The 15,322-nt window shown below is 38.9% G+C and overlaps 1 protein-coding gene across 1 annotated transcript in view; it reads right to left on the bottom strand.

Annotated features, from left to right (window-relative positions):
* Positions 1 to 490: 490 nt before the first annotated feature.
* LOC134618606 (chemokine-like protein TAFA-2) overlaps positions 491 to 15,322 on the bottom strand; it is a 97,110-nt gene continuing 82,278 nt past the window's right edge. Inside the window, exons 3-5 of the mRNA XM_063464076.1 lie at positions 12,959 to 13,108; positions 6,824 to 6,948; positions 491 to 1,379 (exon numbers count right to left, since the gene is read on the bottom strand). Of these exons, the coding sequence (XP_063320146.1) occupies positions 1,368 to 1,379; positions 6,824 to 6,948; positions 12,959 to 13,108 (287 nt within the window). The 3' untranslated portion in view covers positions 491 to 1,367. The remainder of the gene's footprint in view (positions 1,380 to 6,823; positions 6,949 to 12,958; positions 13,109 to 15,322) is intronic.

The following is a 15,322-nucleotide window of genomic DNA, read 5'->3' as shown; positions in this document are numbered from 1 at the left end:
AACACATAGATGAATTTTGTGCAGACCTGATGAATAAGGTGTCAGTTACAGATCACAGATGACGCCTGCGGAGAGGAGGCATTCTGTATTTGTTGCTCCTTTTTTCTTTTTTTAGCTTTGACAAAACAATTGTTAATATGCAAAGCTGTTTGTTTGCTCCAGGAAGTAAACACGATGAAATTAATGCATTAAGTGAACAGCAAAGTAATTACCAGTTATTGATGATATCTCTTCAAGCCAACACAATTAACACCAGCAGTTACAAAGCCACGATTTTGCGTTTCCTGTTATTTCAGGGTTTCAGGGGGAGCTAACTTCATGCTGATGTTATCAGCACTGCTAGCAGGTCCATGCATCCATTGAGAAACAATTCAGAGCTTTGGTATTGTGAGCTGTATTGTGAGGGTCCTGACAAGAAGCACTTGAATAATCTTCCCCCCGAGGGCTGAAGCAAACAACTGAGATTTCTCTTTTCTTTTGAAAGGTTTTATTCATTTAATATAATACTGACACATGTACTCAATAGCGGTTAACAGGCGTTTAAAAACACAGATATTAAAACCATTAGAGCATCGATTTATTTTAGCCCCTTTGATTCCATGGACTGCTTTTTTTTTTCTTTTGTTTAAACACGTTTACATTTTTCAATATACCGTAACATCTACTTGGTATTAGTCTAACCTCACCCCTGAAAGGATTTTGTCCTTTGTCATAAAACAAAAGCAAAGAGAAGACTGACAAACTGTCTCTGCATTTTAAAAAATGGCATGTGTGGTAAGCAACAAACTATTTAAGGTAAAATATTCGTATGGAGGTGAAATCTGAATAAAGAAGAGGTTCAGTTTCAGAAACATTTTGACAGCATTAAATGTGTCATGTGTGGCACAGTTAAATTTAAATGTGTCATCCAGACTACATGAGGCAAGCATTCTGGATCCACTCCCTCTTTTTAGCTAGTTTTGTAATACAGAATAGCTGTCTAGAGTCAAGTTTCTGCAATTCCCAGTATGCATATGGAACACAACTTAGCCATAGAAGAGAGATAAAGAATATAGTTTGTTGTAAAGATGTTTTTTTCATCATCTAATCAAGTGCCATTTAGGTTGTAGTTCACTTTGTTTTCAGAAGCAGTAAAGAATTGTGGGTGACTGAGTCTTTTGCAGTGAAGGCCCAAGAACACTCAGCTTTGCTTAAGATGGCGAGCAGTCCTGCCTCTTCAGTCATCATTTTTTGAATATCCACAGGAAAAATGACTGGTTCCTCATTGATGTCCATCAGAGTCTATTTCCTTACGATTTTATAAGTCCGTTGTGCTGTGTAAGTACTTCCACCGCCGTTCTCTACCGCTCCTCTAGAGATGGGCGGGACTATCGGGTCACCTGTAAAAGAAAGGGAAGAAGTGAGTCAAAGCTCACCATTTTAACAGAACCCAAAAAGTTTGAAAACAGCCTGAAACAACAAAGGTCACAGAACAGAGAACAGAGCCAGCGCTGGTAGTACATGTCAGTGAAAGGGTTTAAATAATGCAGTGCTGGCTTCTATGTGGAAAAATACAGGAAGAGACTCTTATTGGTGGAAAACATGACCAGCACGGTTTCTGTCTCTTCTGGCGAGAACCTAAACAAGACACAGCTTGAGTCATGGCAGGCAGCCCACACTACCGCACTCTCAGCACTTGGCCCACTGCCATGTCATTTCGTCTATTTGTCGAGACGGCTGCCCTAATCACATGGTCTCCTTATCTCGGCTATCCATCTTCCCATTTTCTTTGCTCATACACTCACTTTTGGTTTATTTCAAGCTATTAGAAGACATTTTCTACCAGCCAGTGATCAAACAGACACAAATTGCTGTATAACTGCCAGTGCCGGGCATATAATAGACCAGCCTCTCCAAGACTGTTCTTCTGTTTTCCTGCATGCCTTTCCCTCTTATTGAGTTTCCCAGTGGTTTCCCCTCTTAGCCTCAACACATACTGTCTCTCTGTTATTTCCTCATGGGGCAGACAGTCTTTTGTCTGACCTGGGTCCCAGCTAACAAAGTGCGAATACCAGCCATCACTAAGAGAGCTCAGAGCAGTGTTTCTTCCAAGCTGGCAATTGAAACTACTGTATCTACTCTTGATGGCTCCAGGCCACCCTTCCTGGGTCTGCTCCCATTGCCTTCAGGCGTCTACTCCTGTGCCGGATCAAAGAGTCTGCAGGCGTTTGTTGTCACGCCAGTTCACTATGCACGCACACCGCGGCATCTCTCTGCCTGCTATACTTGAAGGTGCAAAGTCAAAGTCCCTTTAGGTGTTCATCCAGTTGCCTGTTCAAATATGCCTGTAGGTTGCAGTTTCTGTGCCCAATTAGAGGGCGGATTTAGATAGTTAGATCTCAATTTACAAAGCACACAAGAAGTGCTAGGGTGTCATTTCTACAAGCCTTTTTAGACCCATGAGTCCTTTTTTTTTGTACTTGGTCCAAAGGTTTTAGCTGCCTACCCTAGTCGCATTTTACATAGTTTTTCTGAGACACCTAGTCATAGAAGCTGTATAACATGTGATTTAATTTGTGTGTGAATTGAACAAAATCAACTTCAAATCAAACTGAATGAAACAAATTTAATTAAAATATTCTGGTTTTTCTTTCATTAATTACAACGTCTCCTTGTACATCACTTTTTTCAATTTCTCGAGTTTTCAAATTTTAGTTCTGACACAAAACCACCCAGTCGGGCAGGTGTTACGAGGCAGTGTCACCGACACTTGGGACAGACAGAAAAGCAAAAGCTTACATTTTCTGAATGATATTACAAGGTAAAAGCCTTCTTTCATTTCTAAGGTTATTATTTTTAAATAAAAATAACCATATTAAATCGCTGGCTGCTGAATTAATTACTTCCATCAAGGAGGTTATATTTGTGTGTTTGTGTGTGTACTGTGTGGGTGCCATTCTGTATGCAAACACAATTGCCTGAAAAGTTTTGAATGAAGTCTTAATAAAACTTTGTAGGGGTGTAGAGTGGGGTCATGTTAACAATCAATTTAAATTTGGCTTACATCTACCAAGGTCTTCAAGGTCAGCTCAATGATTTATAGGTCAAAAACTGACAAAAGCCATATAGCCTAGAAGCTATTATATAAATATTTAAAATATTACTTTTCTACAACTTTCTTTTATGGTAAATATCTTGTTTGTAATATTGCTATACAGCGCTACTAAAAAATATGCTTGCTTGCATTGACAACTGTTACATCCTGTGAGGCTGTGGGAGTGTGTGGGTGTGGTGTTGTCTTCTCCCTCTTCTCCTCCTTCTTTCTTGCCCCTCCACTTGTCTCTCTCCGCCCCTTCCTTCTCCGTTAGGACACACCTGCTGCTCATCTGCCCTCGTTACCACCAATTACCCTGAGAGGTGATATAAGCTGGAGGAGAGCAGTGTGGAGGTGGGAGAGGCTTCTGGTGGATTTTCATCTGTGGTGGATAGTGTGTTTCCAGCCTAGGTGTGGGAAAGGCCTGCTGTGTGTGTGCGCGACTAGCCCCACTGTGCGTAGCTTACCGTGAGTAGCTCAACTGGGCAGTGTTTTTGCTTGAGTGTCGGCAGCCTCCATTACTTTGTTTGGCCTGCCTAGTTTGTGCTAATAGCAGCGTTGCTGTCTTTTTCTGTTGAAGCCTTATAGTTGTTTTCTTTGGTGAAGTGGTCACCATTCTCTTTGGGTTGACCTGTTTGAGTTATAATTAAAGCAGCGGTGCTGTCTCTTTCTGTTGTTACCTTTTAAATGATTATTGAGTCAATTGATTATAATAAAGACTTGTTTTGTGTTAAAAACCATCTGCCTGGCGTTCCTTTCATTTCACCCGGATCCAACTGTTACTGTCCCCCACCCTCTTCGCCTAGCTTTCATGTGGGGACGTAACACAACATATGCAGGAAATGAAATACGGGGTTTATAAATATCACATTACTTTGGACCTCTGCCTCTTCCTCAAGTTCATATAAGGTCAAACTTTCATAAAATGTATTTTATTTTTAAAACTGTGATTAAAATTCTTCTGCCTTTGTTCATTGTATTACATTATAGATGCATCCAAATATAATTTTACGTTTGACCTCTGATCTCACTTTTACATTTCAAATCTGCCTTTCTTTCAAGTTGACCCCCAAGATGTGTTATATCTTTAAAGTATTGTCAAGACAATGAGCTACCTAGTGAGTTAGATATATCCTGCACAATATACTTTTATATAATAAGTTCAAGTTATTCATGTCCAATTATTTACAAATCAATACCTATTATCAATTACCTACTCCTACATAATGTTCGTATAATCAGAGTAAACATCTGTCAAGCTCGCCTCATCTGATTTTTGCATCACTGCAAACTTCCAGAAGAACTTTTTTTAAAAAATTAATAAAGAAAAGAAAAGAAATATATACAAAATACATTACCATTCCAAGTAAATACTGCCCTTGTTTAAATATAAGTTAGCATGCTAGCTTTAGTTAGCTTGCAGACAGTTAACGTACCATTACTAATATTTATGTTTCAGTTTTATGTTGTTGGTTTTTTTAATTATTATGACATCTTGACTGCCATACCTCAGGGATTTACAGTTTTTTTTTTTCATTCTAAACATCAAGTTTAAAGTGACTGAATGTCTTTTTTAAAGAACTTACAGATCACCACATCTACTCGGTATGATGTACACTCACTGCAGTATATAGGGGGTAAACCCTATACTCTTTGCTAAATTGTTGTCCCTTGTTTGCTAATCTGCATTCACGATTGCACGAGCAGTTACACCATGACAAACACACCTTCCTTGCATTCTATGGCAGCTCTGCAGCTTGGAGACTGAGCCATGCCCATGTACTCATACATATGATATTATTTGGCATTGATCTAGCTGTCTTCTCACCCCTCCTCCTCTCCTCCCTCTTCCCTCCTTCGCTCCTCCTTCCCCCTGTTTCCAGCCAGAGGTAGGAGGAATGACAGAGAGTGCCAAATCCTGTTGTGTGTTCTTACCTTCTGCTGTCTGCTGACCGTTATGCTTGTTTTTCCCCCAAGTGTTTTCTTTATTCGTTTATCTACCTATCACCTCTGCCTTTCTTTTCACTTTCCACTGATTTTTTTCTCTTTCATCCCTCTCCTCCTGCCTCTTTCTTCCTTTCTCCATATCCCCCTGCCTCTCTCTCTCCCAGCCTCTCTCTCTCTGTCCCTCTCATACACACTCTATCGTCAATTTCAATTTACGAGCAGGTCTTAATGGGACCATAAGAGAACGTTCGATGCTATTGATCTGGATGCCTGCGAATCTTGACCTCAGCGTACGACACAAGAGGAGAAAAAAAAATCACTCTTCATCATCAAGCAAACACATCAGCTAACGCTCTCAAATAGTGCAGATGCACACACACACATAGATCATTGATCAAAGACCTGAATGCAAGAGACAGCAAATATTTGTGCTCCTTAAAACTACAACAGAGTCACTGTTGAAGCAGTGCCTGGCTGAAACTGGTTTACTTTAATTATAAATGTCCACTTTGGAGCTGGATTGGTCAGCAACATTCACACATTCAAAAATCTAACTGTCTTCAAATACCATCAAACCTCATGTGCTGCTTTATCCAATCAAACCAAATGACTCTTCTTTCTATTTGTCACATTGTCTGACATAACTGAGCTAGGAAACATCAGTTACACTTATAAGAGCAGTACAACACAAATCTGTGCTTAAGACAGCAGAACTGAAAATGATATCAGGGAAAAAAGGTAAAAGTAAGGAGGGGCTGTTAAGGGGAAAAAAGGTCTTCAGGGGGCACGAGCCACTTAGCTAGGTGAGAGGTGAGCAGAGGAAGCAGTGCCAAAAGAATTCTTAATCATCACCGCATTCATGTGAGAAGACTGTCTGGGAAGGCGTGAGAAGAACATGTGTGCCTTAAGCGCTTCTCACCACTCACTTCTTTTTTCCCCAACCATGGAGATGCACGCATCTCTCCTCTCTGACCACGCCTTCAATCAATTATTTAGGCAGAAAACAAAGGTCTGCACCGAGCCATGAATAATGGAAGGTGAGAAGGCAGAGAGAAGGATGGAGGTTAGAAACAGAGGCGTACAGTGACAAGAGGTGAGTCTCGCACAAATTTTTCTCCTATGACAGACAGCTAAGAGCCTGCTCAGGTCAAGCCACTGAAGAGAAGCCAACAGGTGCAGACGTAGGCTGAGCAGGAAGATATATAGCGTGCATTCACACCTTTTCACACGCACACAAAGACACAGACAGACTGCCAGTACATGAAACTTAACAGGGGGGAAAGAATGTGCACATGCACACACTGCACAAACTGTGCTGTGGAAGAATGAGAGCATAAAAAAAACTTTTCCAGGGCATTTACCACTCCAGTGTATCAAATGTGGCGAGTTCTTTTTGCATCGAGTCAGATGGCATGCCAGTCAGACGCAGGGAAGCAGGGCAAGTGAGAGTGAAGGGAATTGTGATATTCATATTCAGGGTGCGTGTGTGTTTTATTTGCCTTGTTCTTGTTGGCCTTATTTTTCTTCAGAGAATGTTTGATGTTAGAGCCAAGATGAGGCCAGAGGAAAAGTAAAGAGAGAGAAACTGGGTAAAAAAAAAAGTGATATTGGGTGAAAGGAGAAAAAAGTACGGGATGGAGACAAATAAGAGAGAAATGCAGGGAGAAGAGAAGGATATAGTCTAACGTGATAGAGGTGAAAATGGGTCACTCTGTGGTTGGTCTGGCTATGTGTGTGCATGCATGTATGTGTTGAATGGATGGCAAGGCAGGGCGAGAGGACGCGTAAAGTGTGCACACAAACCTTTGTGGTCTTGACTTTGTTGCCTGTGCTGCAGCTCCATCCTGTCAGATCTGGGAGAACCTTGCACTCCTCACCTTCCATGCATGGCTGCATCTGACACCACCACTTCTGAGCTACAATGGAGGCTACAAGAAGAAGAGACAGAGTTAATTTTAACTTTGATGAAGATGCAAGTGTGTTTTCAATCATGTCCTTTCATGTGTTTCCAAGACTTGTGTGCGTGTGTGAATTTTGACACCAAAATTTCACATGAACAAAGAGCCTCCAGAAAATAAATGTGGGTTTCAATCCGGTACAGTTATGCGAATAACACGACTTTGGTGCTTTGAGATAAACAGTTGAAAGCACTAATTCTCAAATCAGCGCCCATTGAACCACCATATAGAACAAGCCACAACGAGATTATGCAATCAAAAGAGCGCCAGTCAAACCTCAACAAACAAAAACCAATGTGGAAAACATGATATGGAAAATATAAAAATATATTTCAGCATGTTTCATTTATTAATTCCGCAAAGGCCTCTCATCGCTCGACTCAGATCTAGATGCTTTTTGCGACCACATCGTCGTCCCAGTTCACTGAAAAACTTGTGTGGATGTTTAAATTACTCAATTCATGTATGTCATTATTAATTAATTTGCCAAGTCTGCCTCTATTGCACTTTGTTGCATTTTGCCTCAACACACCAACCATAAATGATTTATGAATCTGAAAACAAAGCAAGCTGCAGACCATTGTGAGCCTCAGTGCAAGAGCATCGGTGTTAAAACATCTCTTATGTAGTAGAACATTCTTTGTTCACTCAACCAAAATCAGGTGGCATCAAAGGCTGTTTTCTGTTTACCTATTTTGTTTTGTTTTTTTTAAAGTAAATCAGTCATGTGGCTGACCACATAGATCCTCACATTTACTAGATATACAAATGAGGACAAATCTATTAGCCGCCCTAGAAAATGAAAGTTGTTTTTTTTTTTTTCCAAGAGCAAGGGATTTTCACTATATAATTTCTAAACATAATAGCATTTAGAATAAATAACAAGTAAAAGAAAATCTAAAAGTAGCAACTATAGAATTTACAGGATTTGCAAAGGTGTGCAAGGTTGCTCTGAAGTATTGCAGAAAAAGCAAAAATGACCAGGGTCAATATTATTACCACCCTGAAAAACTGACGTTTTTATTGAGCCACAGCACAAACCGCTGCTGTACAATGATGTGCTTTAACTTTGTAATGCTCAAAGCTTGTAAAATCAAGTTAAAATTGAAGATTATGTTCTATTTAAGAACTTCAGCCAGGGTCTGAGCTGTCACTTGATAAGGCATCATGGCAAAAACTAAATAAATCAGTTTAGACTTAGAAAAATAATTGTTGGTGTTCACAAAGCAGGAGATGGATATTACAGTGTTTCCAAGTGTCAAGGACTGGATTCGGAAGTATCATCAAGAAATTCAAAGAGAGGCACACAGTACAGAACAAGCCTGGCAGAGGTAAGAAGTGAAAGATTTCAAACAACCTGGAAAGAAAACTAGTGAGAGACATCGGAAGGCACCAGAAAAACTGCCAAGACACTCGTGAATGACTTAATTAGGAAATTAGGAATATGAGTCTCAAAGAAGACAATCACTAGAACTCTGCACAGGAATGGAGTGCGAGGCTGCAGACCAAAAAAATTTCCACTTCTGTAGAAGAGACACCTTCATGCCACACTGAAGTATACTAAGGACAACTTGGAGAAAGATTATGCATACTGGAAGTGTCCTTTGATCAGATGACATGAAACTAGAGCTCTCTGACTTTGGAACATTCTTCCTACAGTGAAACACGGTGGTGGGAGTATTATGCTGTGGTAATGTTTCAGTGTGTTTGGAACTGGGAATCTCATAGAGGTGGATGGAATCAGGAAGAAAAAAAGAGATGTGAATATTCTGAAAGAAAACTTCAAACAATCGCTCTGTCTTCCAATATGACATTGACCCAAAACACAAGTCGCTCCTGATAAAGAACTACCTGCACAAAGCTCTGACTGATCCCACTGAAAATCTGTGCGGTGAACTGAAAATCAGGGTCCATGCCAGACCACTAAAGATCAAATCTGGAGGAGCTTGAGAGATTTGCAAAGAAGAATTGGCTGCGATTGCTCAGGAGATGTATGTAAGACTTTCTGAAAACTGCAACGGCAAGCGACAGCAGGCTGTTCTCTATAAAAAAGGATACATAAATGATGTGCTAATAATTCTGACCCTGGTCAGTGCAAAGTGTGCAAAGTGAAATAACGCCTGGATCCAAAATACAAACTAAGATGTTTGGAAAAGCTGTGTTAAAAATGTCTTCCTCTGTTTAACAGTAATTAGGAAATACTTAAAAAAAATTAATTTTCCTAGAGGGGCTAATGATTTGGTGATGTTATGCAAGACAAAATCACCATCGTTCTTTAAAACCGATTTCGCAAGTACAGCATTTTTTTCAACATTTTACACAGTTTTGAACAAATAAAAACTCACGAGATAATTAGTGAGATGCTGTTAACGACAACTGATCCCATTAACCTTCAGGCTAATGTGAAATAAAACGCATTTATAGTAATACTGTAATATTTTCTTTTGTAATATTTATCTAAAATGTTGACAAGCTTTTAGCAATAGAAAAAAGATTTTTAAAATGCTCATAATTACCCGAGGCATGGGTTTCATGGGCAAAGGAATCATGTGAATTTAATTAGCCAAAACCAGCTCTTCCATGTTGAGATTCTTCAGGTTAAAAACAAATAATGAAACACCATCAGAAAATATAACACATATCAAAAACAAAACATGATTAAATGTCAAAGGAAAAAACAGCTGACTGGATGTGTGAATACATAAAAGCTGTTGTTATGAATCCTTTTTCTTTAACTGTCACTCTAAAGATGAGACACTTGCCACTGTCAGGTAATTAAATGCATTAGTGTGTAACTTTTGTAGTAACTGTCATTGCAACGTCCAAACAAAAAACACAATTTAAAAACTGTACGCAGGCATCATTGTTAAAGAACTTCTGAGAGTGAGAGTTAATATGATTATTTTGTTTAGCAGGACAAAGATAACTCGATTAAATACGAAATCCAGTTTTTCATGATTTAATTTATTGGCCAAACCTACCTGGCCCTATGTTAAAATATGTTGTAATTCTCCCCATTGTTAAATCATGAATTAACTGTTTTTTGCCGTTGACTATGCCAGGCCTTTTGAATGAATAGAACGAGTTTGACAAAGTGAAACAGAAGAGCTCAAAAAGAAACACAATATGCCACAAACTAATGAAACAGCTGACACACATGTATCAGTCTAAAAAGAGTTACAAAACCATTTTTAAGGCTTTGTGACTCCAGCAAACCATGACGAGACTCATTATCCACAAATGGAGAAAACCTGGAACAGCGGTGAATCTTCTCAAGAGTCTCTAGCCTACCAAAGAAAATCCAAGAGCCTGCTGGCAACTGATCTAGGAGGTCACAAAAGAATTCAGAACAGAATCTAAAGAACTGCAGGCCTCATTTACCTCAGTTCAGATCAGTGTCCATGATTCAACAATAGGAAAGAGACTGGGAGAAACTGGTAACCATGGAAAAGTTCCAAAGCAAAAATCTGCTGATTCAAAAGAACACGAAAGCTTATCTCACATTTGCTACAAAACATTCTGATCATTAAAAATTAAAAGAAACCCAGCATTTCATAAAAAGAACATCATACCAACAGTCAAACACGGTGGTGGTAGTGTGATGGTCTAAGGCTGTTTTGCTGATTCAGGACCTGGCTGTAATTACAGTGCAACCATGAGTTCTGCTCTCTACCAAAAAATCCTGTAGGAGAATGCCCATCCATCATTTCATGCCCTGAAGCTCAAACTCACTTGGGTTATGGAGCAGGACAACGATCAGAAACACACACAGCAAGTCTACCTTTGAACAATTCAGTAATAAAAACAAAATGAAGGTTTTGGATGGCCTAGTCAAAGTCTGGCTGAATTGAAAAAATTCTGCAAAGAGTGGGCCACAATTCCTTATTGCTGTTTATCCCAAACACATTTCAGTTCTTTCTGCCAAGGGTAGCGCAACTAGTTCTCAGGTTTAGGGTGTAATGACTTTTTCCACATAGGGTTTGGATAGCTTTTTTTCCCCCTTAATAAACTTAAACTCAAAGATTAAAAACTGTGCTTTGTATTTACTCAGGTTCAGGTTTAATATTAAAATTTGTTTGATGATCTGAAACAATTAAGTGTGATAAATATGCAAAAAAAATAATAAAATAGGAAAGGATAGGGGTAAATATTTTTTTCATGGTACTGTATATCTGTGGTGCTATAAGTAAGTAAGATGTACTCCACCATTCCAGCCCTTCATCTTACTGTGCCATGTTGTATTGTAAGTGAATCTTTCATCATGTTTGAGCGCTCACCCGAAACCCAGAAACAACTGAGAAATGGAGACTGGGTCAGTTATTTCATCAAGTGCCACTCTTCGAGGCTGGAGGGCCTGCTGGATACTGATGTTGTAAACACAGAGGCATTAGTGGATGACGGGTTTCCAGGCATACGGGAATATTTTGTAGCTTGGAATTTTCATCACTAAATACTAATCTCATTTATGGGTAAAATGCCCAAATGCATTTGGGTCTAAAAAATCAACTTCTCATTTGCAGTGAACAAAAGAGTTTCATAAAGATAATACTTCCTGCAGATTAATATATTTTGCTATCAAGATTCTTGTTGGGAGTCCTCTGATGTTTACATAACGCTGACTACTGATAAATTTGGTATAATAACAAAAACACAAGATTTCCTCTTCATGGTGCATTTTTCCTGAGCTGCTTCATTATAATCCATTTTAGAATTTGTCCAACCCCATCTCCTACAAATTAAGTTTCTTCACAGTTAAATTGTTACATTTAGCTGCAAGATAATCACTTGCTGGATTACCTTTGGAAATTAAGCAGCACATTTATGAAATATATCGGAGTCAGCAGGAGGTGGTTGGGTTTGATTGTGGATGTACCGAATGCTCATATCTCACACCAAGACTGGGGTTTATGCAGCAGGAGCACTTAACGTTAGGGAAAGCTCAAGTTTGAAGTCAGCGTGGACTTCTTTCTGTGATAAAACCCTAATATTTTTCCAAACTTTAGTTGATTGCTGTGAGTGCATACATAAATAATGCAAATAATGCATGCATAAATAGGGTGAATGAAAGCAGTTTAACATATGTCTGGTACATTCAGTATCAACATTACATTAATAGACAATAATTCAGCTGCAATTCCATTTCCATTTCCATCAGGAACATGGCGCTGTAGTATAGTTGTGGAACAACACAAGATTTCATTTTTTATTTACTGAGATGAAGACGTTCCCTTTTCTATCTGGAATAGTTCAGATTTTTGTTTTTTGTACCTTTAAGGTTTACCTGAGAAGCAAATATTTAATTACTTTTGAGTTGATTGTGTTCAGAATATAACCCCACGCAATCCATCATATTCAGAATGTTTCTGAATTCATCACAAAAATATAACAGGCAGAGGCAGTGTATGTAATAAATTAGTCTGCTGAAACAGCACTGCACAGAAAACGGGCAATGGGAGAAAGGCCTCACTTTGCTTCCATGCATTTCTAGTCAGTATTCTGGCTACCAGTACACAGAAATGCTGCCAAGAGAATATTGATGGCTTCTATGCCTTGGCAGTTAAATCAGGGTTTACCTAGTCGTGTATCAATTCTTAGATTTTTCAGTATACTGCAGCACACAGGGGGGCTTGGTCATATATAGCACCTGCATTGAACAAAGTCTCTTTCAAATAACCTCTTGCTAACTCTAGCATCACTGGTCTTCTGATATTGACTGCTCCTCTGTGTTGCCTGACTGTCAGCACTCATCTTCATAAATGTGCTCATCTGCTAATGCAGTGTTTACTTTTTTTCTTTCAGAATCGATTATAGCAATCTTAACTTTAGTGCTCTGCCTGAGATGTATGACAAAGAAAACATATGATGAGTTCAAATCCATACTAAGGCATTTTAGCCAACATTAAAAGCAGGTGCACATCAGGCAGCGGCACTACGCAAGCGCACACAAAAGATACCCAAACACAAATAAAGTGACACCTACCGTCGACGCAGGACGGCATGGCCCGAGTAGTGCCGGCGACCTGTCCAGGGAAGCAGGAACATTTGACAGTCTGAGATCTCTCCTCGATCTTGTTCTTGTTGCAGCAGCGATGGGCAGCAATCACCTCACACGTCCCCGCCTTCACATGCACTGAGAATGAAAAACAAAGATTTTGCTTTACGTTTGCTAACTTTAACACATAAGCAACCATAGAAAAAGACAGGGAAATAGACAACTGGCCATCACAATTGGTCTGCCCTTCCCCTTAATGACCTCTTTGTAAACTGTGTTGGGGAAATGTGGAATAAGGGCATCATTCTCTGACCCAGACAAACACAGACCATTACAAGAGTAGTTAAAAAAATATCCGCACTGAGAATACCTTCTTGGATCTCTAAAAATTAAGCAAAACATATTTAAGGCTGCTATAAGATGAGCTATAAAATATGCAGTTTATGCTTAGATTTATGACTATCTATCTATCTATCTATCTATCTATCTATCTATCTATCTATCTATCTATCTATCTATCTATCTATCTATCTATCTATCTATCTATCTATCAATTAAAATAGTAACTTAGGAAGGAATAATAATGAGTGTTTCTCCATATACTGTTTGGTTGCACTTCCAATTTGCTGCAATACTAATGAAGGGTACATTTGGAAAGTCCCTTCACATCTCCTGTAACTACCACTTTGTGTGCAAATTTCTATACACACATTTGAATCAGTCAGCCGTGTGGTTAATTAACAAGTCAACCCCGAGCACAGAAGTCCCTTGAGTCAGCTAAGAGAGAGGGAACAAAGAAATCGCTCCACATTTGAAGATTTGTGATGCCAACACATGGCCCTTTCATACCAGCCTTTCATCAAATACATGAAAATGTCAAGGACAAACAATAAGCCTTGTCAGGAGCACTGTGTGCAACTATGCAGTGCGACTGTTTGTGTGCAAGTTTGACAGCTTACATGCAATATGTAATTACAGTGAATCTGCTCATGTGTTCAGATGCGTTTGACTTTGTTTTTCACGTATGCGTGATGTGCAGCAAATGCACATACATGTTCAGTCTTTCAGCTGTGAACTTCGGTGTGTGTGTGTTTTGGCTTTTCAAACAGTTGTTGGAAGTTGCAGTTATTTCCATTACAAAGAGTCAGCCCAGGATGCAACAAAGGGTGCGCACTGCATGGCAATGAAAACTAAAGCAGAAAACAATGACTTTGTTTAAAGAGTATTTAAAAATGAGGCAAGCCGAAGTGAACGACCCAGTGAATACGTTAAGCAGGCTAACAAAGATTTGAAAAGTTCTTAATTTGCTCTGTTGATGAGAAAAAGACAAAGCAGCAGTCCTGCAAAGCCCAGTCCAATTAATATCTCTGTGAAAAGCACACTCTGTCTCTCTCCCATCTCTCTCTCATCTTTCTTTCAGATTTCTCTTTTTGTAGCACTAGGAGTTAGGCCAAAGGGTAAAGATAATTGTTGACTGATCTGTCCATCTGGCTGTCCATCAATCCAACACGTTGATGTGCAAAACCAGCCACCGAACAGATTGCCATTACACTGATATTTCGATTTCTATAGAAGAAATATCTGCATGCATTTGGAGATTTTTCTTAAAAAAAATTCTTCTGTAGAGATTCATTATAATTCAGTCTCAAGTCAAATATTAAACTACTGTAGTTACTGGTTGGAATACTGAGTAATAAATGGACATTCAGGCACCCTGAAGGACAATTCGCTTGACCTTCCCTCTGTTGACTCACACAGTGTGCGCATAAGCCCACTGGGTCTTGGTGTATTTTGGTTATAACATGACCCCTCATCAACAACCGACTTTGGATTGTGTTAGACTGTATGTAAGACAATTAATGGTGTGTTTGCTTTAAACTTTTTCTTCATAGGTACAGTAAGGGCAAAAGTCTTGATCAGTAACATTTTATAGACTCTTTTTATTTTGTTTAAAATGCTGTATTTCCATTTACGCTTGCACATTTCACTAAATCGCTTCAACTATTTCCCATTTTCCTTGCAAAATATAAAGAAATGAGGGACATTTGCACAATGCAGTCAAGTTCTCCAGAACACAAATTATATTGACTTTCATGATGATGTGCATTCTCCTCATCAAATATATTAACTATTTTATAATTATATATCCTAAAATATTACATTATATATCCTGTAACAACTGCATAATGTTGATAATCATTTCATCATCTTTCCTATACAACAGTTTCTTCCCCTAACTCAAAATACATGGAGTGTGTATAGATTGCATGTGGGCTTTAGAGCTTGAGCTTTCTTTGAATAACTCTTATTTTCCATTTTCCCTTCTCTTTCTTGTAGAACTAATTGTTTTTT

The sequence above is a fragment of the Pelmatolapia mariae genome, linkage group LG20 (genome assembly GCF_036321145.2).
Source record: "Pelmatolapia mariae isolate MD_Pm_ZW linkage group LG20, Pm_UMD_F_2, whole genome shotgun sequence".
Taxonomy (NCBI): Eukaryota; Metazoa; Chordata; class Actinopteri; order Cichliformes; family Cichlidae; genus Pelmatolapia; species Pelmatolapia mariae.
The sequence above is the reverse complement of the archived record's forward strand: the minus strand, read 5'-3'. Positions and strand labels throughout refer to the sequence as shown.